At 41.5% G+C, this 27274-nt stretch overlaps 1 protein-coding gene across 8 annotated transcripts in view; it reads left to right on the top strand.

Moving 5' to 3' along the window:
* The window catches only part of CUX1 (cut like homeobox 1), a 268920-nt gene that overhangs the window by 36525 nt on the left and 205121 nt on the right, over positions 1–27274 (top strand). For all 8 annotated transcript variants that reach the window (XM_030288034.4, XM_030288032.4, XM_072916710.1 and 5 more), the window contains exon 2: positions 13616–13726. In XM_030288034.4, the coding sequence (XP_030143894.4) occupies positions 13616–13726 (111 nt within the window). The remainder of the gene's footprint in view (positions 1–13615; positions 13727–27274) is intronic.

Below are 27274 nucleotides of genomic sequence, written 5' to 3'. Positions count from 1 at the left end.
TGTAGTCAGTATAAAAATGCAGCCATAGCTTTATTCCTTACCCACAAAGGGCTGCATTAAAGCACAGGATTAGGGCACACTGCTGGAGTGTCAAAAGAAGGAAAGGCATTTTGCATCATTTCTCTAAATATCCTCTACCCGTGGTAATGGGGGAGCACGACCAGCAACACGGGGCTGCCGCAGTCCCTGTGGATAGATGGGCAAGGAGGAGTCTATTTTTCATCTAGTTGTTGGTGATTTTTGCTGTCTCTTTTATTGTCTGGGCAGAGAGACAGAAGAAACCGTACTGCTTTGAAAGCATAATTCCCAACCTCACGCTCTCCCCTTTTATCATGGACAATTTTCTAGAGCATAATCTATCTGTCTAGAAATGTGTCAAATACAAAGCATGGAGGATAGAGCAGCAGATCAAGTGAGGCTTTACACAAAAATAGGAAAGCGTGTGTAGGTGTTTGTTTTGCCTTGTAGCTTCTGTAATGGTGGTGCCCTGGAGAAGTAACTGAGGTAACATGCCTTGCTCCTTCCCAAACATTTCCCAGCATTTCAGGGTCCATCCCACAGCAAACCTAAGCCAGTTCAACCCTAAACAGTGTCCTGCTGAGGGAGATTGAGGAAAGGCTGGCAAATCCTTTGGGGATTTTTTTGTCTGCAGTTACAGGTGGATGCTGCACATGGAGCACAATGATTAAAGATTGATTTACAGTCACGTAACTCATACACCCAGAGATGATGCTGAGGGCTCACCAGCAGTGCTTCATTTACATCAAACAGCAGCCAGCTATCCCTCCCTAAATTGCTGTTTTCTAGCAGGAATCTAACATTCCTGTGGCTGCCTGGCTGGATTCCCCTGGAGCCCCAAGCCCTGGTCCCCAGTTCTCACACCTCTGCCTCCTCCCCGAGTGGGAAGGGATGGGATGCAACTGGGATGTCGCAACGCCAGGCAGCCAAGGGGATGGCAGCAGTTCAAGAGGAACTCTGGTGAAACTTCCCAGGGCTGTAACTGTCTGGGCCCTGGCACCTGAAAGCCAAGGAAGCGTTGGAGCAGCAGTAGAAGTCAGGGATGTGAATGCAACACTTGATGCTGCATGTTCAGCAAAGGTGTTTTGTTTGGTGTTTAGGGGTGAAGCCAAGCAGGTGTCCTCAGGTCTAAGGTAAGGCAGCTCTCAGAATGGGACAGACAACAAAACATACCAAAGAAGTATCAGAATAAAACCTTTATTCAGAAAATACACAATCAACCAGCCTCCCAACAAAACCTAACACACCTCTCCATTTTTATTCTGGTCTGCAGAAGAACTTTGGGAAGCCAGGATCACATGCTAAATGCCTTTTTGCTAGGTGTTGTGAAATAAGTGCTTATAGGGTTGAGAAATACGATTTAGCTACACTTAAGTGAAAAACTATAGCTGAAGAAATACTCAGGTATTAGCTGGTGGTTGTTGGTATTGGTTCCCTCATTGCCCAGGTTTACATCTCTAACCTGACTGCTGGATTTCAGGCTTTCTCTTCCCCCAGTGCTGGTTCTGTGGATCCAGAGAGTTTTCTGCAAGGTGTTCTCAGTCATGTGCTTTGGATGCCTGTCCATAATGCAAAAAAAAAATCAAGCTCTCACATCCTTTGTGTACTGAATTCTGAAATTCCTTAAGAGGTTTTAGGCTCTCTGCGATGCTGCTGTTAGAGCAGATGCCTACAGATGTCTTTGTGTAGAAAAAAATTACTCTTTTATTTAGATTATCCTTTGTACTTATCACCCAGATACACTGCCAAAGCCCAGCTCTGGTGGTCTGATAATTTCAGGGTTTTGTGGAGTTTCATATTTATTCACTTGCTGCTCTTGCAATAGGCTTAGTAGCTACATGTACACTCAGAAATGAGTTTTCTTTTAAATACATAGATATTCTTTAGCTGCATCTTTTTTTTGTCTTTTCCTAATCATGAAGGATCTAAGCTGAGCAAGAAAGAAAATCAGTTTCAAAGTGAAACCTCTGTTGTTTGATACAATGTGTAGCATGTTGTGTCATCTCAAAAAAGGCATTTTTGGATCTGTTTCATATTGTCAGGCCTGGGGCTTTATAGTGTTCCATCAGTTTTCTCAGCAGAAGTGTTTGCTGGCATTTGGATGAGGGTGTCCAACCTCTCGTCTGCATATTTGAAAGCTAAAACTTGGCTTCTCTTCAAGAGTGTCTAGATAAATGATGGAGGTACTAGAGGCAGTGAATCTGAGAGAGTGGCTCAGAGGTAATCCAGCTATTTATTTGTGGTGTGCTGAAGAATCACATGGGGATGGAGAATGGCAACACCAACTTCAGGCTCTTCACTTAAAACCTGCAGTTTGCTGCTCTAGGTCACAAAATTCTGTAGTGGTTTGAGGTCAGAAGGGTGTTTCTGATTAAATATATAATATAGATTGGAAATTGTTCATGAGGACCTGACTTTTGTTCCTAAAGGACTCTGATAATCCTAGAATCATAAAACAGTTGGGCTGGAAGGCACCTTGAGGATCATCTACTTGGTTTCAGCCACAGCAAAAGAGAGGGGAGGTATTTCCATTTTATCAGGAAGTGGTGCTCTTTATTTCAGTTTTCATACAGGATAGAGAGATGTGTGTGTATTTATATATGGACTGAAAATTGCTGTATGACAGAGTGCCTGGCAAAGCCACAAACATAAATGATTTCTTGGTAACGAGATTACTTGTGTCCCTGCTACATCATCTACCTCCCCAAACTGATGGGAAGCAAAAATTACTGTATTGGAGACAACTGTATTTGTAGTTTCTTTCTGAGAATGGGGAGGGAATGAAGTAATCTGTTCCATCAGCTTGTAAAACTGAGCTAATTAACAGACAATCAGCACTGATTGAGACAGCTGCATTCTTTACTGCGGGATTGTAAACACAGAGTCTTCACAGAATTGTTTTTACTGCCCTAAAGTGCAAGAAATTGAAATTGTATTTGATAGCCAAAATTAAGGACTTTTTAGTGCCAGTGTATCATAGCGAGGTTGACACTGCCACTGCAGCTAAATCTGTTGTTTTCATTCTAGGGTGATTTGTTACAGTGAATAGTGGAGTAATTCTGTAAATTATCACCAAATTTTTTTTTTTCCTGGTTAAAAAAGTGTTTTAGCTGTCCTGTCTACCTTAGTTGTGATCATGGAGCAAGTAGATACTGGCTGTCCATGGCTTGGTGCCTCCTTGGAGGCATCTCCTGATTGGAAATGCCAGATTTGCAGTGTTTAAAAACTATTTTATAAATGCCTTTCTTAATGCATCACTTCTGAAAGGTCTTTAAATATTTCCTGATGTGCAGTTTAGGGTATGCTATTAGAAATGTTGGTTTAAAAACAGTCAGTCCATGTTAAAAATACAGAGAATAGTCCTTGTGGCTCTGAACCAGCACCATTATTAGCATGAAGCATGTTAGTTTTTGTTAAATGCAGTTCTGGCTGCTGTCAGCTCCAATCCAGCCTCCTTGTGACTGTACATCAGCTAATTTTACTTCATGAGTCAATTCTGTTATTTTCCTTTTCATGTCACAGAAAATGAGCTTAACTAAGTACTGCAATATGTTGTTGGGAAACACCTAGAAAAGGCATTCTGCATTCCACCGCCTCTGCCTCTTGATTTCACTTCAGTGTGAAGTGGGGTTGGTATCTATTTATGCTGGACTGTAGTCATACAGATTAAACATAAAAACCTTTAAAAAAATCTTTGAAAGTCTTCAAAATCTGTTCTTGTCTTTAATTGTCCAAAATGTGTCACGTTTGCTATTGGCATTAAATGCCAGATAGGCGTTTCTCATCGTGTGTTGTCATGCCAAACTGAGTCAATGTTTGGGATTTAGATCAGAAAGGATACTAAGATGCCTAAATGGGACTTTTTAGTAGTAGAAAAAGCCTAAATAAAAAAGTTATGGCTTTCTTGTTTCCTATTTATATCTATAATGTTTTAGAAAACATCCACCAATTGCATTCACAGGCAACTTCTCAAAAAAAGCTGTATTTTTCCCATCATGGGAAACTGCCTAAACCTTACAGCAGTGCCCAGAAAGTCAACAAACTCAGACCAAGGGAGGAAGCATGTTAGTCAGGAGTCAAGGACCGTTCCCTGGAAACCCTCTGCCAAATACTCTTCCTGCTTAAATTGTTTATCAAACAGCAATTTCATTTGCCAGTAATTTTCTTCTGATCTTGTTTTTGTTACTGCTGATTTCTTAACACAAGTTCCCCATCCAGCTTCCTCTGTGTCCCTGTCCCGTGCCCACTGCTCCGTGGGGCTGCTGAGCAGGGAGCAGAGACCTCCAGAGAAGGAAAAAATCAGAATTTAAATGTGTCCCTGGATCAGCAGTAAAAACGGAGGTGAAATTTGGCCTGGTAGAAGGGAAGCGTTTTCATTATATATTTTATAGGTTTTCCCTAGTGCACATGCCTGTGGTTTAAGATTTTAAACTTATAACAACAAGAAATTCCAAGTTGTGCCTAGCCCATCTTTCCAAAGCATATTTGTCATGGTAGGATAGTTTATTCATCCATTATCCCATTTCTGCAAAGCCCAAAATCATGAGAAGGGAGCAAAACACGAGGTGATTAGTTCAAGTCCATGGTAATTTTTTCCCATCCCTGAAGGAATTACTTTGTTGAAATGTGGTTTTAAAAGTATTTTTAGGTTGCTCTTTCAGTGTGTATTTATACTTTTGTTGGTAAATATTTTATATTGCAATGGTAGGAAACAGCTGAAGTAGCTTTGAGATTGGAAATTGCATTTTTGACTGAAGGATTATTGAGTGGTGGCTGGGGTAGACTCAGTCTGTAATAGTTAACCTTGTTAAACAAAATTAAAACTAATAGCACATTTAATCAAATAAAAATGCGAATTTTTGTTCTAGAAGACAGCATAGTTAGGAGTTGGGAGAAGCTGACTAAAACCTGAGCAACACGTTCATTTTCATTTAGAATAAAAATAAAAAAGCTTGAGTTTGTTTATTTTTTTCTTTTTCAAACAGCAAGTTCCCAGAACTCACACTGAAAAACACCTGTGTGTGTATATATATTATTGATTTATTGGTGGCAACCTGTATAGCAAGTTATAAATCCTGGTCTGTGTTACAGGACGTGTCTTGCTTAAAGCCTGGTCATGCTTCATTTACCAGCACAGCCCAGGCTAGAAACAAGAGTAACTCAATACTTTAAATGGTGTAACAGAGCTTAGTTAAAGAGTTCAACTTTCTGATACTTAAACCACTCTTTTAAAGACTAGGTTTTACTTTGATCTGTGGTCGAAAGAATTATTTAATGTAGCTCATGAATCTGATCTTTCTTGGAAGTAAGACATTTGCTGAAGGTGTGTTATTACAAAATGGCAGAATAAATCCCTTCCTACTGAGAATGGGCTGCTGCAATTGGGCTTCAGACAAATGGCAAGAGTATTGCATTCAGTGGTTTGTACCCATTCATCAGTTAATTGCCTTTTATTTATATGTTTTTTCCAATTTAAGGTCCAAAATTATTTTTAAAATCATCTACCAAAAATTTGATTTGTGGCTTATGGGTGCTGTGCGTCTCCTGTCTGCTTTGCTGGGATCAGAAGCACAGTGAAGGTGTTTTATGGGTCATGGTGCTGTGCATCTCCTGGCTCCCAGTTTGCAGGGATCACAAACATGGCTGAGCTGTCTCAGTGTCTCTATTTTCTCAGTGTCCTTCTCCATTCCCTGTCAGCCGTGTGTGTGGAGGGCCGAGGAGGGGACAGGGGACATTCCTCCTGCCCCTGCTGGCTGTGACAGAAGTGGAGAGGATGGGAAGGGCAGCCTGGCCTGGTGGGACCCATCATGCCATGATCTCCAGGCTGGTTTTTATCCTCTCTGTGGCCACTCCAGCCACGGGGTAATTGGCTGCTGTGGTGTGGTCAGGGCTATGGTCAGTTTGGCCACTGGCTTTGTGCTTTGGTCAGCCTGAGATCAGCGAGATACGAGGTCAGGCAGATGGACTCGGCACTGGCCCTTGCCCAGGCAAGGGCTGTGCAAGCTGCAGTGAGTTTCCTTTGGTTTCCCATAATTGATTTTATTTGGCAGAAGAAGATGCAGTTTGAATCCCCACCACCCTGTAGCTGCCCTCAAAATCACAAATACTAAGCTTGAGGCATTTTTTTTTTGTTTCTTTCACAGTGATTAACCATGATGAACTTAATTTTAGCTGTAGAAAGCCAGCACAGGGCAGTCGAGCAGGTGTTCACAGGGTTGTATTGTGATTTTACACCACAGCCAGTGCATGGTGGGTGAGCAGATTGCTCCAAGCTGGAGCAGCCCTCACCACTTCCCACCGTCCCCTTGCTATATCCATCTGAAATCCTCCCTTCTGAGAAGCCTCACTGCAGCAACACTTAAATTAACTCATTACTTTTTGGTTTTTTCTGTTGTGGGTATTGAAGCAAGCGGTCTGAACTTTTGTTTCTCAGTGGAAGAGTGTGAAATGGTGGTGTGGGAAGTGGGTGAAGAAGCTGTAGGCAGGGATGGGAGCCGTGGCTGGCTGGGGATGTGCTGTGCTTGCAAAACCAAGGGAGCTCTCCCCAGCAAACACTCACTTGGTAGGAAATTTATGCCCTTCCAAAGTGTGATGAACTGCGATGCAGAATCGAGCAGAGTGTTAATAACTGGTGGAGTGAGTTTGCTGACAGATTCTCTGCCGGGTATTGAGCCCCAAGTGCAGGTCTTTGGGTGAGGTAATGGAAGCTGGGGGTTTCACACTCTGGAGCTTCTGTGGGAGAGCAGCTTGGGAGAAGGTGGGAAAGGAGCAGAGAGCAGGGAATGCTGCTGCCTCCGGGAAAATTCACCCTCCAGGTGGCTTTTAGCTCACCCAGTGCTCCAGGTGAATGGTGCTGCTGTAGGGTGGACCTGGTGGGGACAAAGGGATTAGTGGCAGTCTGGAGTAGAAACTGAGCAACAGGAGCAGGAGAGAAGCTTTGGGGTGAAGATTGAGGGTGCTGTGAATGAACCTGAGCTTTATTTCTGGAGAGGGGGCAGAGCACATCGCCCACCTGGTGCCACTGTGAGCAGGGCTGGAGACCCTCCTGCCTGGGACTTGTGCAGTCATTCTGCACCTGGGTTTGAGGAGGGTGCAAAGGGAGTAAATAATGCTGGAAGAAGAAAAACTGCCTTTTGAAACAAATAGGCAACGCTTCATTATTCAGTACACACCTTTGGCATTGGATAGTCTCCAGTTCTCTGCATTTTCTGAAAGGTTTTGAATTCAAGGTGTAGAAGAAAAGACAGGAATAATCATCTTGGCTCTTGCACTGCCAGGCTTTCCCCCTCACAGTGCATTTGTTCCTGGCATCAATATCTGTGTGGCTTCTTTCTGCTGATTGCAGCTCCTTTTGAAAAGCCAGTGCTACCTTTCCCCTCTTGCAAGACATTTTGATAGGCTCTGCCTACATTTGTGGCACTGGCTGTTGTTGTGAACAGACAAAGCTACAACACCCTTTCTTTTTACTTCTTCCTCTGGTGGGTTTTTTTTTTTTTTTTTTTTTTAAGTAACCTGCTAATTAAGATAATTTTATTGATGGCTCTATTGGCACCTCTGTTCTTGATCTCTTTGTTCTATGCAGTGGCCACCACACATGCTGACTCCCTGTCCCAAAAGTATTGCGTAGAGCCCTAAATTTGTTCCAGTTAAAGCTTGTTTAAAAACTTACTTAGAGTCAAATTACTTCAGTATGTGGAATAAAATGTGTTTATTGAAATTTTCTAACTAATTCTGAGTGTGAAAGGTACTTGCATCAGTTTGCCAAGTGGCAAAATGCTTCCTAAGAAATATTTTTTAATGCTTGTGGGTTTTTACTATTTTTTTCCTTCCTCTGGGAGTGTAAATGACAGGTATTCTGCTTTTTGTTACTTGTTCAGCAGTCACTGTTGAGTTCTAAGATGGGATCATGATTCTTGAGATAATGTGCTTTTGTTGAACTGTCTGGTCTTTCCTTTTGCTTGTTTTAGAAAGGGCCTTTACAGGAAGGCTGACACAAACTCTGCTCACAGAATCCTTAGAATGTTTTACCTTTCTTAGCACTTTTAGCTAAGAACTGGGGCTGGCCTTTTACAGTCAAAACAGACATTAATAAAATTCCCAGTGTCAGCTCTGTGGTTTTTTCCCTAGTCACAATCTAGAGCTTTATCAGGTGAACATGGCTTTGTTTTTCCAGAATAACACACCAAGCTTGCAAAGCAGTTTATAATTCCTGAAATATTTTGAAATACTTATATAATTGGTATGTTGACTTCTGGATAGGTGCAAATGATGGGGTTTTGAGACTGAAGGGTGGATTGCCTCATGGAGCAGTCAGGGAAATGTAAAATTTCTCCAAGACAAGTAGGCTGTGAGTGTGCAGAGTTGTGCCAGATGCTTCTACATTGGTGTCATCCTGGCACCAGAAAATTTTCCTTTAATAGGAAATTAAAAATTGCAAAAAGCTACTTTGAGAGCTTTAATAGATCTGACAAATGCACTCCTGTGAGAGGGTGAAAACAGAAGTGAAACTTCTGAAAATTCCTTTCAGTAGCAGATGATCAGTAGACTCGGGAACTGATTGAACTGGTGATAAAGGGAAATACCTTAAATACACAGAAACAGGATTTCAGGGGAAGTGGTTAATGCTACCTTTTCTGGTAGAAAATTCATAATGTACATGAAGTTGTGGTTTGTGTTGGTCCTTATAATAAGTAAAATGAGTTTATGGTGAATCCCAGAATCATTAGGAGATCATCAAAGCCAACTTGTGACTGATCTCTACCTTGGCAACTAAACCAGAGCACTGAGTGCCACGTCCAGTTGTTTCTTGAACCTTTCCAGGGGTGATGACTCCACCACCTCCCTGGGCAGCCCATTCCAATGTTTCACCACCTTTTCTATGAAAAAATTCTTCCTGGTGTCCTGTTAATCTCTGCAGCCATGCTTAAGGCTTTCAAAGGCACATCTTAGGTTTGCATCCATGTCTGGAAGCTTACCAGGGAATAATGAGTTTGTCCTAAAGTTCTGACATGTGTTTCTTGCTCCACTGTAGGAGCTTTGTGGTAAATGCAGCAAGGATTAAACATTTAAATGTGGGAGAATTACAAAAGTTTGGGATACAGCTATGTCACAGTACTTAGAGATGGTTATTACAGGTTTTTGTCACTTCATCCATGTGGGCCATGGGATTACTGGTTCAAACTAGAGACTGAAGACTAGTTATTGTTGTTGGAGCATCTTTTGGGGGAATTGGGATGCTGAAGTGTGGTGGTTTCTTTGGTTGTGAAATGCCCATGGCAGGGCAGTGCCCAATAACTGTTAGAAGTGGGTGAGGGAACAGAAACTTCATAAATAGCCAAACAAGTTCCATTTCTTTCCAAAATGGTTTTCCTAAGTGAGTAATTTTTAGGACTCAACTTTGAGAGCAGCCACCCAGAAGCTTCCAGGTCTCAGGCATGGAAGAGCTGACTTGAATCTTCTTATTATGGAAAGGAAAGGTCTTGTTGTGTTTAACTGGTCAGTGGTGCAGACCTGCTGCTGGGTGATTATCAAAGAATGCGTCTAGTAGGCAAAGACATGTCAGCAGTAAAGGAAAGCAACCTTGAAACTCGCCTGCAGTGAGCCTGCAGTTTCATAATTACTTGGGGTCAAGCTAATTGAGGGCTGGTGCCAAGAAGGGGGATTCCACAGCCCCCTCATTCCAGCTCCATTCCCACCTCCCTGCTGTAATGGTGCTGGGCCCTGGACAGGGAGCGGGTTCGATGCAGCAGAAGGTAGGAGGGGAAGGATGGGATGTTTTCAGCTGGCTCCCTCTGCTCTGGTGGGCCATGTGCTGTTCCATGTACCGGAATTGTCTTCCCAGGGAGGTGGTAGAATCACCATCTCTGAATGTGTTTACAAAAAGACTGGACATGGCACTTGGTGCTATAGTCTAGTTGAGGTGTTAGGGCATGGGTTGGGCTTGATGATCTCAGAGGTCTCTTCCAACCTCGTTATTCTGTGATTCTGGGTCCCATGCAGCCACGTCACCCTGGGGTGACAGAAGCAGGATGAGCAGGGAGTCTAACAGGGTCTGCAAGTACCTGAGTGAAGAGAACATAAATTCACTCCAAGGTGATTGTTGTTACACTGGATAGTGGATTGACCCTCCTAGTTTTAGATTTTTTTATTTCTATACTGCCTGAAAGAAAGCTTTTAATGTGTGTTTTCTGGGGACTGTTGCTAATGACTCCCACACTTAGGAGCATAAGACTTTCTTGTCTTCTCTCCTCCCACTGCCTCCCTCCCACCCCCAGTAAATTTGTTGAAATGGGTCAAAGTAGAAATCCTGGACAGAGTTCTTTAGTTATCTCTGAACTGTGCCTGCCCTAAATCGATGGGACTTTGGGGCAGGGGGAGGGATAAAGGTCTTGCTTGTTCTCTCAAGATGTGCTCCAAGCAGTGACCCCCTTTCTGCAGGTGGTCCTTTTGGGCCAGAAAGTTCATTAGCCAGTGTTGAATGAGTGGAACTGACGCTTCCAGGCTTTGAATCCTTTCCACAGCCAGGTCACTGCTTTCAGCAACACCTTTGAGCCCTGTTTTTTGTTTGCTTTTCATTGAAACCCTTTTGATTTCACAAGGAAGGATGAAGGATGATACTGAGACATGGCCTCCTATTTTTGACTCTCCAACACACTTCTCTCTGTGCAGAATTATGTCTCCTTTTACTTGTTGTCTACTTAGAGCGTGATTACAAGGCTTGGGGAAGTGTTTACATCTGAGTTACAACGTTCTCAGGTTTGAAATATTGAAGTTACTACTATTTGCTCCTTATAATGAGCCTGCTTGCAGAAATAATGCATTGGCCACATTACATTTTTTTTTTCAAGATTGGGCTATCTCATGAATTAAATCACAAAAGTATGAAAAATCTCCCATTAGTCCTTTTGAGTTGTAATCCTGTATCTAGTATTAGGTTTAAATAAATGAAACTTGCATTGTACACTGTTCAGATCAAGTAAGGAAGAAAAGATTAGCAATTTTCCAAACAGTTTTGACGTGGTTCTTATGAACTATGACATGGCTTGAAGACTTAATACCTTATTTTGTATCAGATCATGGGGTTAGATACCTGCTGCTCCTCAGCTGGAACTGCATCTTACGCTCTCAGTGGCTCATCAGTGCAAGATCTGGAGCTCCAGCCCCAGAGTCAGGCAGCTCAGGGCAGTGCTGTGCTGGCACTTCTCTTGGCAGCAAATTTGTGCCTGGTATGTCACAGGAGGAAAGGTTTGGTGGGGAGGGATGATCAGACCTGTCCCAGAAGGAATTCAGAAAGTAACAGCAAGTGTTTCACCGCTAGAGAAAGTCCTTTGTCGTTTGCTACCTGACTCTTCATGGTAGCACAAAATATGAAAATTTTTTCCGTTTTTAATCTTCTTTCTCTTTCTTGTCTCTAAACTTAGAAGCACAGGTCTTTAAAAGTCTTGCTTTTCCATTGGTCAGGTTCCTTGCTAGCGATTGATATCGGAAACCAAAGCACTTCGTTCTTTGCTCCACTGAAATTCCCTCTTACTTCATGATTTGTGTTTTCTTTGCTTGGCTCTAAATGTGTGCTTCCTTTTTAAATATAGTTTTCCAAGTTTCTGGCCGTACCAGATTGTTTATATTTTTTAAAAGCCTTCTGCTTAGCCGTTATATTGCTCTTTATAGTTCTGCTTAACCACATTGGTTTCTGTTGCTCTTTTTTCTTGCATAAACTTAGCTGGGATGAATTTCAAATGTGGTTTATCCAACTGTTAAGTATTTCCCACTTTTCTGCAATAGATTTCACATATGTTACAGAATTCCAAACCAAGATCTGGTGGACATATTGCCCTGTTTCTTTACCCAAAGTCAGATATAGAAGGATTTTTAAGCATTTCAGTGACAATATTTAGGTCACTGGTTCCAACATGCTGCTTGGCTTCAAATCCATTTGTCATATTGAGCTGGTTTCCAAGGATTAGGATAACTATGGTCCATATATTTATTACAGAAATCTTAATTTTATGCTAATAAACCTAAAGGGGGAAAAATTATTGGTCCTCTTGAGTTGGGAATTCAAAAGGTTTTTTGTTTTCCATCCAGAGGTCAAACTGTGGAGTGCCATAAGACACATTTTCAATCATCCAGGATTTACCCATTCAAAAATGTATCTAAAATTAAGAATTAGGCTTTTTCAGAGTATTTAGATGGCAGTATTTGTATCTAGTAACAAGTCAGCAACTTGACCACCTATTTGGGGTCTGGTACTACACCTGACAGGAGGTCCAGCCTTGTGGTCCCCTACGGGTGGTTGAGTTATGAACAAATTCCAGAAGCGTGGCAGATTTCTGGTGGATAATATTGGGAATTTTGCAGGCAGGTTGGAGACCCCTTGGCAGAGGGATGAGGTGAAGATAGTCTTGCTCTAACATGTTGTTCTCACTTTTCATGAACTTTTCTCATAGCCAGGTTTTTCTCCCTTTGAATTAATAAGAGTTTAAAACAGTGCTATAGTTCTTTTCTGAATTCTTGATTCTCCCAGTGACTTGGGGAATGATGTCTGTAGCTGAATGGAGAGGTTTGCCTTTATTTTTTTCATATTATGTGGAAATATTGCAGAAGAGACAAAAACTGACACAGAAGATTGATTATTGTTGGTTTATGCACTGATAAGTGACCCCTTCAATCTATTATGGTGACACTTGGAAGCACAGCACTGAGTGGAGGAATTGGGACGGGGATAAAACACTTGGAAGAAGCTGGAAAACAGTGGAACCCGTGCTTCAGCTCAATAGAAACTGTTGGAAGATACTCTGGCATCCATCAGGTGCTTAAGAAAAGATATGATTTGGAGAGGAAATGGACATGCCTGCTAATAACCTTGGAGGAATAAATTCCAAAAAGATAGTTTTGTGTTCAAATAATACAGACTTAAATAGAAAAGAGCACTGCACTGCAGTGGCAGCATGGAGATATATACAGTATGTCATAGGAAATTAAGAGTGACTGAGGTGTAACCAGTCCAGAGTCAAGTTTAAGGTTACTCAATATTTGAAATAAGAAATTTCTATAATAGGATAACTGAAAATGGGGAAAACCAGTATCTTAAAAAAGCAGGCAGGTGAAAAGAAACCTGGTTTGAATATGCCCAAGATCTGTAATCTCCACTGGACTTGGGAATTTATTAGGAAGTGTGTACTGTGTGCCATTGCTCCTGTCCTGTGTGATGCTGGGGTGGAGCCATGAATAGTTTTGAGAAGAATGGTGATGCTTTGGTTGCAAGATGGAATTCAAAAAGCTGTAGCCCTTCATTTGCTGTTATTCAGGAGGTCAGATCTCTGGTGCTTGTTCTGTGCTGCTCCCTAGACTTTCCATCTCCATATTCCCAATAACATGATATATGTATGAGGGTTTTTGGTTTTTTTAATTTCTGTGACAGACAGAGCTCTGACTGAATTTCTCAGAGCTCTGACTGAATTTCTTTTTTTTTATTTTTTTTTGTTTCGGTTTTTTGGGTGTTGTTTTTCTTTTGGGTTTTTTTTGTTTGTTTTTTGTTTTTTTGAGGGTGTTTTTTTTTCCATTTGTTTATTTTGTTTATGTTTCTTTTTCTTAACAGAGGGAGCTCGATACCACAGCAACAATATTGGCGAACCGGCAAGATGAAAGTGAGCAGTCCAGGAAAAAACTTATTGAGCAAAGTCGTGAGTTCAAGAAAAACACTCCAGAGGTAAGGAGAAAACCTATCCCAGTCTCTTGCTGTAGTAGGTGGTCTTAGGCATGTGGAAGTGATGATTTATTTCTATAATTTTCTTGTATGTATTGTCAGGTCCGTATTTATACCTGCTTATCTCTGATGTTTTCCTCATCAGGGGGCTTTTACCTTCTGTAAATACTGAAATGTGGATGGATGTTTTTAGAGGAAGCATCGACACTGGCCTTCAAACAGGCTTGCTCTAAATTATATAATAATGTAAAACCTGGAGATTTGCAAAAAAAAAAAAAAATTCTTCAGCAATCCGAACTCTGGGAGCACTTGGATGTAGAAAGTGACATTTTGCTGCCTAAATAAATCTATATCAAGGGCATAACTTCAAAGATGCTCATTTTTCCATCAAAAATCAAATTAAGTTTCACTGTTGATTTCACTGGAAACACAACAAGGTCAGGGCTGAGCCAGGCTCCCCTGGGAGGATGTGCATGGAGCATAGGTGTGGGGTAAAACTTGCAGGGCTAAAACCAGTGGGAAAACTGGGCAAGGTGAATATTGTGTGAGAAGCTGGGAGAGTTGAAACCCCTCAAACCCACAGATAATCTCACTCGGTTCCCTGCTGAAAGCAGAGCAGTGCTCAGGGCTGGCTGGCTCCCCTGTTTGTTTTGTGGATTTGGGTATTTTTTTTTTTCCCTGCTGATTGCCAGCAATCTGTTCATCCAGGAATGTTGTGGCATTTCAAAGTCAGTTCCAGATAACTGATATGCCAGCACCAGCTCCTTCCAAGGCTCTTCCTGGGAGGGAAGCAGCAGGCAGCTCCCCAAACCTTCCGTGCTGCTTCTCCAGCAGCAGATGCTGCTCTGCATCCTGGGGGTGCTGACCCAGACAGGGGGAAAAGGAAAATGTTGTTTATCTGGTGCCCTGAGGAGGTTTTGTGGGGCAGAAATCAGTTCTCTTTGAAGAAGAGAGAATTTGGGGAGTGCAGCTTTGAAGGAGTAGGACTTTTTAAAAGGTTTAAAATAATTTGAAGAGTGAGTTCAGGAGCTGTGAGAGGGTGAGTTGATTCCTTTTGCAAACTATTGGGAAGAGAAGGAGGAAGGATAGAAGTGAAAGATTATGGAGAGTATAGGAGATTATACAGAATGCAAAAAATACATGGAATTCTGGGGCCACATTTTCAATTGTTTGCTAGAAGCTTATGTTCATACTACAAAACCTAATGTGTTTCCTGCTGCCTTCCTTTTTTTTCCTATAAGTAAAATGACAAATTCTTTAGAATGTGGCTGTAGCTGCCAGTTCCCATCTGATGGCATGTTAACAGATTTCAGGAGGATTTCTTTAAGCCAGTTTTATTTCTGTGGGGCAGAAGGGGAGCAACAGACAAAAACCCCCAAAACACTACACTTTTGAAGTGCATTGTGAAAACACCTTGGTAACTCGGTGGGAGAGGAATGTACAGAGGCAAATAGATCCTCTTGTAATTACTTTTAAGAGATATAGTGGGAAATTATATGCAATTAGTCCTTTCTAGTAAGTAGGATACAGAAGTTAAATCATTTGATGGGAAGCTTTTAAATATTACTTTACAAAATACAATTCTGTAGCCTCTATTCTTTTCCAGAATACATGAGTTTTATTTATTCAAAAACAACACTCTGAACATCCCCAGTGTTTGAGGAAATTGGGATCTCTGCTAGGTTCTACATCCTAATCTTTTGTCCTAGGACTTCTATGAAACCAGATTCCTTCAGAACTTTGCATGAATTTTTTAGTTTCTTTCTTTGTCTGCCTTCTCTGCCGTGGTGCTCTTCTGCAGCTTTGTTTCTGAAGAGCAACTTGTACTTCCTGTAACAGAGAAAGAATGAAAATGGGATCAAAGAATTAGAAGGAAGTATCTGAACTGTAGGAATAGGCAGCTGTAGCCAACTTGAGATGTAGTTTTTGCCCCCAGGGGCATGGAGGGAGCTCAGATGTGGAAGGTCTGTCCTTTCCAAGGGATTTGCTGTGGTAGATGGGGGTGTCCAGCTGGCAAACTGCACTGGATTTCCTCCTCACACAAAACTTACAGCTTGTGCAGTGCATGTTCACCTTCAGTTGTTCTTGCACTCCCAAAAAGCAGGGAGGTCTGTGAACATTTCCCCAAAGTTCAGCAGTTTTGGGAGGCAGCTGGAAATCAGGAGGCAGGATCAGTAACTGCAGCTTTGTCTGGAAACCTCCCCAGGATGTGAAACATCCTTGAGGTGGACTGGGAATGCACAGGGGGACACTGGCATCTCCAAACTGATACATTTAAGTTTCTAAAACATCCAACGAGCTCTTTTTCTTAACAAAAGAGTTCTGTGGTAGAAAACCAGCCTGGATGCAGAATGTTCTTCAGATAGATAAATAACCCAGTGTACAACTCAATTTCAGTTTCCACAATGAAGTAACAACTTGGCATTAAAAGAAGAAACAAAGCCACAAAGATGGAATTGTTAAATGTAACAATCTGTTTCAGAATTATACTTTCCATTTTGTGTTTCCCCTGCCTGCATCCCTGTGAGTGCAGCCCTGGTTTAGGCTGTGCCAGCATCTCTTTTCCTCTGCCCTTGCCAGTCCCACCATAAATCAGGAAACAAGTGTGAATTGCCTTGACTTTCCTATTCATTGCTGCCTCTAGACTTTCCATAAAATCCCCTAGAAAGTTATCTCCTGTGCTGCAGAAAAGGATTCCAAAAATTCCTAATGAGGTTGAGGATACTTGTGTTTCTTTTAACTTTAAAAGTTGTGACAGATCTATTTGGGTCATTTCTGCCTTCTTTGCAAATTATCAAATTGCTGCAAAAGCAATACAATGTTTTCATGTTTGGAGGAATGTCCCTAGGGCTTTTGGTATTTAAAAATGTTAAAATACTATTTCTGTCTTGGCATACTGGGAGATGACTCTGGGAAGAAGTATCTCATGTTTGGGAACTTTACATGAACAGAAAATTCAGCATTGGTTGTGCAGAAACTTTAAGAAAGGGTTCTTAACCTGTTATTGCAAAAATGCTCTTTACCTCTTCACACCTTTTAGGAGGTCATGTCAGACCTGCTGCTCATAGATGTTTTGGACTATTTTCAGTCTCAATTTGTTTCTCCCTGAGAAGTTACTGTGGAAGGCTGAGACTGGTCAGGAGATTACTTGAAACATCAATTTTACATGACTGTTACTTGGAAGACATCTCAAAATATATCATGTGTATTGCCAGCCTGCATCAGATGATTATTTTCTTACAGTGACAAATCCTGAACTGTTGTGACCAACTGTGGTGTTTCTGGGGTGTTTTAACCTCTGTGAAATTCTTGTTTTACTTAATCCTGTCTTCATATGTCAGTTCTGGTGTGAATAACAGAATGTTTGAATGACCATCTTTGAGAGTTGGGGTTTTTTAGTCTCTAAATAATCCCAGGTGAACAGGTTAATAATTTTTGGAATGAAGTGTCGATAGTTCCTAATGTTGATACCCTTGCTTTTGTTTTTACCCAAATTCTTAGTTCAGTAACCACTTTTTGCTTACCTATTTCTGTTTTAAACACTGAAAAGCTTATCTAGTACTTCCACTTTTAAGACTGTTTAACCTGTAACTCTCCATTGCTTTTCTCTAGGATTTGGCCCAGGTAATATTGAGCTGTGGGGTTATTTCCAGGGGTCACAAGACAAAAGATCAGCCTGGGGGGCCTGGGTCAGCTGCTCTTGGGAAATGAAATAAGAAAGTAATTTTATAATGTGAGCTTGTGAGCTGTACAGAATGAGGCAGATGTGAGGTGCCTGCATAAAGGCCTGAATTTGAGACAGGAGCTTGCCCAGGCACTGTGGCCCTGGTTTTTATCCTGATGGGTGAAATGGTAAATTGGATGGGTGATTCCTCACTGGTTTTGCCCTTTGCAGTTTCTGGGTTGTAAATGAACTCAACTGGTGAGATTGAGAAAGTCAAGATTACCTTTAAATGCCCAAATTCCCACCTGAATCCTGTAAAGCAGATTAAAGGTTCAGTAGGCAGCATTACAAAGGAATGTGGGAGAACCTCTAAGCACAGAAACATAAATTCTCAAAGAGAGATGCTCTGGAAACTGGAATATGGGAAAGTGCTAGAAAACAAAATAATATCTGAACACTGACTGGACTGATGACCTGAGCCCTTGGTTCATCTCCAATAAATGACATTTACCTGCCTACATCAAAGCTGTTTTCCATCAGTGTCACCCAAACCATCCCCATCCTGCTCCATCACAGTTCTGCAGTGCCCCAAAGAAAAAGACAGATGCCTGTAAAATCTTCTGTTACACAAGTAATGGTTTAATCATCATGGTGTGTGTCAAGGTGATGCACATCTTTAAGATCCACAAGCTCAAAAAAAAATCATTATAATTGCATGTCAGGAACTAAAGGAAATTAAGACAGTTGTTATGGAAGGGCTTGGTTTTTCAAAGTGCAAAATTCTCAAATTCTTTGTCTCCAGTGTTTCTGGAGTATTCTATTGAAATAGCTGGTCTCTACAGCAAAAGATAATATAATTAAGGGTAAAAACAATAAAATAATTCTGCTGCTTGAATTAGTTCTTGAAATGAGAACAAGATCTTCAGAATTGTGGGTAATGTTGATTCCAGAGAGTTTGCACAGTCAACTTTGGTCTAGTCTGTGTGACAAAGTGGAAATGATAACAAAATCTACTGAAAACACACTGTCTGAGGATAATTGATGTTCTCAGTGTCTGTGTACAGAGGGGTGAATATTGATTTGCTGCCATCTACAGCTGCGTTGTTCCTCTCCTTTTATTGTTTTCTTTTTTCCTTCCCCCCTTCTTTTTCCTTTTCCCACTTTCTTCCTTTTTTTCCTCTTTTTTTCCCCTTTCCCTCCTAGTTTTCTCTTTAACCCCCCTTTGATGAATATTTAGGTGCCATTTCCTGCCTTCCCACATTTTTATTCTTAAGAGCTTTGTTTGCAAAAGGTAAATTATTTTTATGATAATTTGTACTACATGAGCTTGGTTTTTCAAAAGCTAAATGGAAAAGTATATTATTATTATTATTATGTGATTTTTCCAAAAAAGTAATAAAATCTATCTCCATATCTTTAAATGTGATCTAAACACCAGTCTTGTGGAGTCAGAGGGGTTTAATCAGGTCTAACCTTGTCCTGGATGTATTATTTAATACATATTTCACTTTAGCATATTCTCTTTGTTCACAGGAAACCATCACACAGTGTTTCACATCAGTGTTTCTAACATCTATTTCTACATTATGATCTCTTGTTGCCTTTTTATTGGAAGTGAGAGGACACTAAAACAATTATAATTCACAGTTGTATTTTTCTAGGATTCTCCTAAAACTGACCTCCATTGACCATTCCTACCATACTCAGTAAACTTCATTAATTTATTTTTAAAATAATTGTCTTAACTTGTGCTGCTCCTAGCAGAGCAGGGTGGCAGCAGAATCTCTGCCATTTATTTGGGAATAACAGGGCTTGGAAAAGTCCTTTTAGCAAATGAGGGCATATTTTGGGGATTATTGCTATGTAGGATTTCATAGTTCATGGTTTTCAAACACCATTTGGAAAGGTCTGAAACCCAGGAAAAGAGTTCCCCCACCTGCAGAAGTCATGATTGTGTGTTTTTAGGCAGAGAAGTTTTATTTAAGGCATTTTTCTGAAATCACATCACCTAGGCCACCTTGAGTTACTGTTTCTCTCTCCCATTTGCTTTCAAAACACCCTTAAATCAATTTTACACAACACATTTGCCTCAAAAGTCTTGTGAATCTGAAAAATATAGGCAATTACTTTATTCAAGAGTTCCAAAAACACTTTAGAGGGGGACACATCTGATGCAACCCAACTCATTGGAGTAGTTGAACAAATTGATTCCTCTGAAGTCACTTGCTGTTAGTAACGTAGATTTCTTTCATTTGAGCATTTTCAAAAATACATTTTTCTTCTCCCAGCTTTGGCTGCAGCTGGTGGATTTCAGCAATGCCAAGGGGTGCAGCATTTTCTACTGCAGAAAAGGAGAAAAGGGGATATTTGGGGTATTACTGTGGTTTACAAAGGGACACACTTGTAAGCAAATATTTACAAGTTAATCTCTCTTGTTAAGCCTTTGATGCTGCAGTGAGTTTCTGCTGTCACTGAGGCTGAAAGAAGGCAAAGCAAACAGTTTGTTTTGCCCTGCTTGTTCTTGCCTGTGCTTGAACCTTGCAGGGCTGACCCAGTTGGAAAGTGGCCAGAGCTGGGGAGGGTTGGGGGTGAGGGCTGAAAGAGGAGAACCTTTCCAAGGTCACAACTCAAGGAAAAAAACTCAGTCTGACAGAGCATTTGTCATCCTTCCTCCTGCAGGATGCTTGTACTTCATGTAGTGTGCATTAAGATATAACGTGATTTATTGATGTATCATTGACTGGCTTTTAAGGGAAAATATTGTCATTTTTTAAGCTGAAATAACGGAGATATTTCTTACTATAGTACCAACAATTACCAGCCATTCTTACCTTCTGTTTTTTGGTAAGCTAAATATAAAACTTGGAATTTATATGGAGATCACTCACAAAGCAAGTCTGAAGTTCAGTTCCTAAATTTACTCTGAACAATAATAAGTCAATAAGTTTGACTTATTTTCAAGAGTTTTAAAAATAGTTTGACTTATTTTCAATAGTTTGACTTATTTTCAAGAGTTATAAAAATAACAGGCCTCAAAATCCTTGCTCTTCCTTCCTATGTGTATTTACCAAGCAAAGAAATAATTAAACATCTTCAATTAGTACTTTTCCTTTTTTATTTCGTCTGTAAGCCTCAGCTCATCTGCACCACCTCAAAGTGACTCAGGTGTAATTAAAGGAACATGTTGTTCTCATTAAAATCACAATGTTGTCACAAATAACTCTTCTAACAGGAGTTGCCAGTTACAAGAGATTCTTGTCCTTGCTCTGACAGTGGATAAGTGAATAGTTGGATCTGCTTGAAAGAAAACCAGAAACTATTAATATGAGGAGTAAAAATACTCCCAAACCAAATCCCCAAAGTACAAATGATAGTTTGAAGCTTTGCTATTAAACACCCTCCCAAATGTCCCAGGTTTCTGCAAGGCCACTCTGCTGTGGTCAGTTTAGGATGAAGCCTTGATTTTTAGGGGGAGGTGTCTGTAAAATGCTCCTAAAACCTATTTTCTTCCAGGAATTTTGAGTGTTTTGCTTGCTTAAAAAAAAAAAAAAAAGCTTCCTGGTAACAATTTTAAAGTAAATTAAATGACAGATGAGAATTAGAGCAGTTGAGAGTAATTTTTATTTTGGAATTCTTTTTGCATTAACACATCTGCAGTGTTGATGAATATATGGAAAAATGAAATTGTGCTTCTATCCTGCCGTGTCTCCAGTGTGACAATAAATCACCTTTTTTTCCTTTTAAAACGTCTGGCCTTGTAATTTATGTTTGCATAACCCATTACTAAATTCATAGTAGGTGTTTTAGTTGGCAGGCATAATTCCAGGGATTCAGTGGACCTATTTTAATACTGAGCTTTTGTTACTGTTCATAATTATGTGTAGAAATATATGTATTTTCTTAATTATAAAAAAACCAGCCTGCTTTAACTTTGGATCTCTTCTTACTTCCTCCACACAAATAGTGCTTTAAAGCTTTGACAGAATTAGTGCTTTTTTGACTTGAGAAAAGAAATGGATTTACCAGGCTGAGGGGCTTTTTCTAGTTTCGAAAAAGCAAAACACAAAAAAAGTAGTAAAGTACAGAAAGCAAAGTTGTGATGCATCCCTGGTGCTATTTAGAATTTTGGAGGATTCTTTATATTTTATAGACCAGTTGTAAATATTTAGGGCAGCATCAAGACAGTATGCAAATAAAAGAAGTTTTATTAATAACCATTATCTGGCCTGTGGTAATAAATATGTATGACTCACATAGGAATAAACCCACCCAATAAATATAAAAGCCATACAAAACCATTAACAATTTTTAATGGACTTGCAGATGGAATAATTTAATGCAAGTGTAGTTACTCAGGTTCCAGCTCCTGTAACTATTCCTCATCTCCTTGAAAGCTTTCATCTGAAATACATTGCCACCATTCAGGATTCCACCTTGTCTCTGTTTAAAACCATAAAGCTGTGGTTTCACAATTTTTGAAGCACTAATGCTTATTTATGGCCATAGTTCTGCACTTTTAAAGTACAAAGGTGGTTATTTATCTATTGAACATCCAGTGACTTTTTAAAAAGGAAGTTTTTCTTCAGAAGCATCAGCACTAGGCCAGTGTTGAGCAGGAAGGATGAGGAGTTGGGAATGAGTTCTGTGCTGGTGCTGGGGATACCCTGGCACAGACTGCCACTGGGACAGATTTATTCCTTTTTGTCACCCAAGGACACTGGGGTTGTGTTCCCCATCCCTGGAAGTGTCCAAGGCCAGGTTGGATGGGTTGGAACAACCTAGACAGTGGAACTGGATGAACTTTAATGTCCCTTCCAACCCAACCTATCCCATGATTCTATTATTATTACTTATTAAGATAAAAGCTGTTAAAGGACCCAAACTTGAGACGCTTCTGGTCCAAAATGGTTTTCTTGTGGTTCTCTGTAAATGGAGAAAACAGTGAAAAATGCTCAGTTCATAAAGGAATCTGGTTCATGGAATTGGATGGTAGATACAGCATCATCATATCTCATAAAAAGCTTCTGCTCTGGTTTTCTACATGTTTTGTTTCCTACTGGGTGAAAACCAGTAATTTAAAGTATTTTGAAGAATATGTCAGATTTGTCAGTGTTTGTGTGTGGGCATCAAGGACCTTTCAGTAAAATATTGCAAAAGAAACTCGTGTTGCTGGGCTGAATGCTGATAGATGAGCTGCTCTGAGGAAGACATTCTGCAAACATTCTGCAGGTTCAAAGCTGGTTTTAATCCCAAACCTTTCATCCGCTGCGAGAGGGCGCTGGGAGTGCTCTCAGAAACGCCCGAAAGTGTTCAAACTCCTGAGTCCTGTTTGTCAGGAGCGATTGGAGCCCAACTCCTCAGCACTTTCTGTGCACTTTGGGGCATGCCCACACCTGCAGTGGAGCTGTGCTGGTATGGCCATGGCTTTCAAAGGCAGCTTTAATGCCTTCCTTGGCTGGCAGCAGCGGGCGGCTCCTTTCAAGCTGGCTGGGACTGTGCTGCACCGAGTTCCCAGTGCCACATCTCCCAGGCCTTAATCAGACTAATTAACCTGCTGCTGATCATCCCCTTCGCCTCTAAGTCCTGCTGATGTGGTGCTGAAGAAACTGGGATGGGTCAATCGGTGAAAACAAGAAGCCAGAGGTGGGTTTGGGGCTGCACTCACCTGCCCTGCCTGGGCAGGAGCCAGGTTATCCTGCCTCCAGTGCCTGGATACTTCCAGTGTCTGGAAGCATCATCCCTTGCTCCTTGGGAAGCTCTGTCCATTGAAAGTAGATCCACTGCTTTTTGGGAAACTCCATTGTCTGTGGGAAACTCTCCACTGCTCCCTGCACAAGCCTTCCAGGGCCTCCCTGGGCCGGGCAGTTCTCAGCTGGAGGAACTGGGATCAGATTCCCACATCACTTCGGGACAATCCCCTCTTGCTTTCTAGCAAAAGACAGCCAGGCACTTGGTTCCAGGGAGTGGGCACTGGTCTCAGTGATGGGCAGTATGGGTGTGAGATCAGAAGGAAGAAGATCACCCAGGTTCACTTCCATACTGATGTGATGCTGATCAGCCATGTCAATTCTGAATAATCATGTGAATTCACACAATTATCACTCATGTGAATGCTGAAACTCAGCTTAAACCCAAGGGTTGGGTGTGGAAAGCAGCCCTCCAGTGGGTGATGCACCTTTTAACCCTGGCATCGTATTGCAAAGTGCTTGTGCTGCTGCCCACAGTGCTCTTGGTTCATCCATGCAGGTAAAATAAGGGCAGCAATAAAGAAATGAAGTGCTGCTTTGTTAGGAAATGGAAGACATTATTAGTCTAAAAAAAGATTTAAACAAAATCAGCTAACTGGTTGAAGTAGTTCTTCAATTAATGCTTGAAAAAGCAATAAGTTTAAAATGTTCTTTCAGTCAGTCACAGGAAAAGGCATATATTAAGCTCACCTGTTGAGAGGATTATCTCTGCTAAACACACTCATTTTACTTGAGACCAAAATAGATCCTTAAAAAATTAATACTGAAATAGGTTTACAGCCGATAGAGAGATTTCCTTCAGACCTGTTTTGTGGTATGCTCATCTGCTTTTTCAGGAATTTTAAGCATTGAAGGAATGAAGTCAAAGCTGCTGCTTGTCTTTGAAATGGATGCCTCTTTGATAAGCCTCTGATCTCTGTACCCAGAGTTGTAGTAGCAGATTCAAACACTGATTGTAAAATTGGGAGACTAAAATGTAGCCACGACAGCTTCAAACACTCTGTCTCTCTGTCAGATTCAATGCACAGGACATTGCCAGGAGTTAAAACGATGCAAAATTAAAGTAGCCTACTAAATTTACCTGCCATGGAGAATCCACAAAAGAGCTGCCACTTCTAATCCTCCAATTCGTTTCAAATTATTATTTTTTCAAATTGGACTCCCTGATCTCTTCAGCTCAAGCTGTTGTAGAGATTTGAAGAGCTGTCTCTTCTTGTCAGATCACTGGTTTAATAATAATAATATCTTACGTTGATGTAGTCCTTTTCATCCCTCAGCTTCCCAAAGTGCTTTACAAGCTCTCTATACACAAAATCATGCAAGCACCTCTTGGGTGGCTGCTGCTCATCAGCTGCAGGAGTGTCTGGCAGCTCCTTACCCTCCTTCCTCACTCCCTGAAAGCACCAGGGAGGGGTAAAAGACAAGGAGATGGTCCCAGTGCATCCCAAGGGGATGAGAACCACTGCTGGGATGTCCTGCCCACCCCAAAACTGGGGACACAGTAAAGAGCAACCATCACTGCAGTCTTGCAGGTTTGTTTTCTGATGATTTATTTTTTATTTCATTGTACTCACGCCCTGAAAAAATCCCTCAGTCTCTGGAATTTGAAGGAGCGAGAGGAGTAACTTTGTACCACTCCTTTCAAAAATTACATGGAAAAGTGCAGGTACCTTGAATATAAAGCAGTTATTTAAAAAAAGGAGTCCAAACCTCTACCCAGATATTCTTACTCATCTGTTTTTGTTGGAGACTGATGGAGAGCTGTTCTGACCTGTCAGCAAGTGCCTTCAATGGTTTCTTTAAACCTCCAGAACCTGGGGATGATGGTGCAGAACAGATTTTTGTCAAATTAGTTCTAACTCTTGAGGTAATGATTCCTGGGAGGGAAGAGGCATTGAAGTGGCATGAGGCTGCTCATTAGTGGAGGAGGCACAAAGTGAGTGCAGCCACTCTGCACTGGTTCTCCAAGGGAAAATGGCCAAGAACACATTGATGGAGGTTTAGACACAATTAATATAATGAGCTCAGGTTTCTGTAAGCATTGATCTGGCTTATTTTTTTTATTTCCTTTAGTACTTCTTGGTTTGGCTTCGAGTGTGCCCTTCCCAAGATTGCTGGTGCTGAAAGGAATATAGAAAACAAACCAAAAACATCAGGGACTGCTAAACTTAAGAGGCACTGACACATCTGCAGAGCATCCTGCTGTGCTGTGCTCATCTAAATTTGGATCATGTCCAACCTCATAACTTCTTCAAATAATTATGAATTTTGTGTTCTAGATACCATTAGAGACCATTTACTGTGTCCAGACTGACTTCAAATAATCCTGCTTTCTTCCTTACCCACCCTTTGGGGGTGGAGAGGATGCTAATGAGGAAGGCTCCTTTTCTGCCTGGGGGAAGGGGTTTAACTTCAATGGTTTGGAGCCAGGAAGAGTTTGGAAAGCTGGAGGCCCAGACATGGTCTCAGAGGCCTTAAAAATGTAGAAAAATAGAAAGTGTACATTCATAGACACTAATACTAATGGACACTTATCCTGTCTCTGGCTGTAAATTATTGAGATCCTGCTTCTATCTGGTAATGCAACTTAATCAGAATCAGTTTTACTGCTCTGACCCCATAGGGAACCTTCTAATTTCATTTTATTTTACATTTTGTCTAGTCACTGTGCTAGGAAGCTTTGTATCCAGTCTCCTGGTGACATTTTGAAGTTACAGGCTGTTGTATTTACCTACAAACACTGGAATCAGGAGGCTGCAGTTCAGTGCCATGGCTTTTTTCTTTCAGTCCTTTGGCTGATGGTCAACTGAGAAGACACAAGGTGTCCAGCAGTTTGCAGTCCTGCACTCTGCTCAGGGCTGGGGTGATTAAAAGCATCCCAATGCCATGATTTCCTGAGCAGAATTCCCCAAGGCAGCCTGCTGCTGGGCTGCGCTGTGCAGAGAATCTCTCTCTACAACTCCTGCATCTTGCAGCCTTTTCAAGTTGCAGCTTTTGCTTTTCTCTCTCTAAATACGATGCCTGTGGCGTTGCTCGTTGCCTCCTCACAGCCTCAGCACTCACTTTGGATTTTTCCAGGCTCCCCATGGGCAACAGCAGCTTTGTAGGCAGCAGGAAACCTGGAAATCAGGTGCTTTACACCTGTGCATGGAGATGAAGGTCAGGTATTGGGGTATCCAAAGGTTTGATGGTGACACAGCATTTTAGAGCGCCCAGGGAGGATTTTTCCAACGCAGTGTGGAATGGTATGAGAGCTCACCTTGCCCACCCAAACACTGCCTCTGCCAGTAGGAAGTGGCACTCCAGCCATCTCCTGTTCCTCCATGAAGGACAGTCACCAATTTGTGCTGTGCCAGCTGCAACAGCACTTTCACCTTCATGCAATACAGATGACAAGGAGAGGGAGTTGGGAGAAGCTGAAGGATTGGTGCTGCTGAAAGTCAACATCCTTCCTGCTACTGAGGTAGAAGACACAACATCTGTTTGTGGTTTCCAAGGACATTATTCCCTGCCCAGTGCTGGCAGCAGCATGGCACTGGTGGTGCCCAGGATGGGGTGTCCATCTCCCACACTGACCACGAGGTGAGCGGCGCTCCTGCACCTTTCTGTTCACCAACTCCCATATTTTTATTCTCTCAGCCTGGTCTAGCAGGCTTCTTAAAAGGGATTACACTCCCAAGCCTTGGATTCAAAGCTGGGTTTAATGAGTTTGATGAGCCTGTGTAGCAGACTTGCAGAGAAGCCTGTCTGTCTAAATAGCATTTTTAATAAATTCCCCTTGCTCCGGAGATTAGCGAGATTAGTGCAGGAGGGCTCCTTCCCCATGGATGATGCCACAGAAGGACAAGCTCCACTGATCACTTAGTGTTTGCCAAAAATGAGTGTCTTTTCACTTAAAACAGTGGCTCTCTGCTGGCAGAGCCCTTCATGCTGGGTCAGCACTGGGTGTGAGGATGCTCAGCTGCATCTCCACAGCCTTCTACCCTCACCCCATCTGCTGTGGGGGATGCTGCTTGCAGATCTCCCAGAAGTGATAACTTGCTCTAAAAAAACCCAAACCCAGCCTTCAGGATTACTTATTAAAGAAAGTAATCTGTGAATTCGTGTTGTTTCCGTAAATTTCTGTTGGAATTCTCCAGC

The sequence above is a fragment of the Taeniopygia guttata genome, chromosome 19, assembly GCF_048771995.1.
Source record: "Taeniopygia guttata chromosome 19, bTaeGut7.mat, whole genome shotgun sequence".
Lineage (NCBI taxonomy): Eukaryota > Metazoa > Chordata > Aves > Passeriformes > Estrildidae > Taeniopygia > Taeniopygia guttata.
This window is presented reverse-complemented; position numbering and strand designations above follow the sequence as displayed.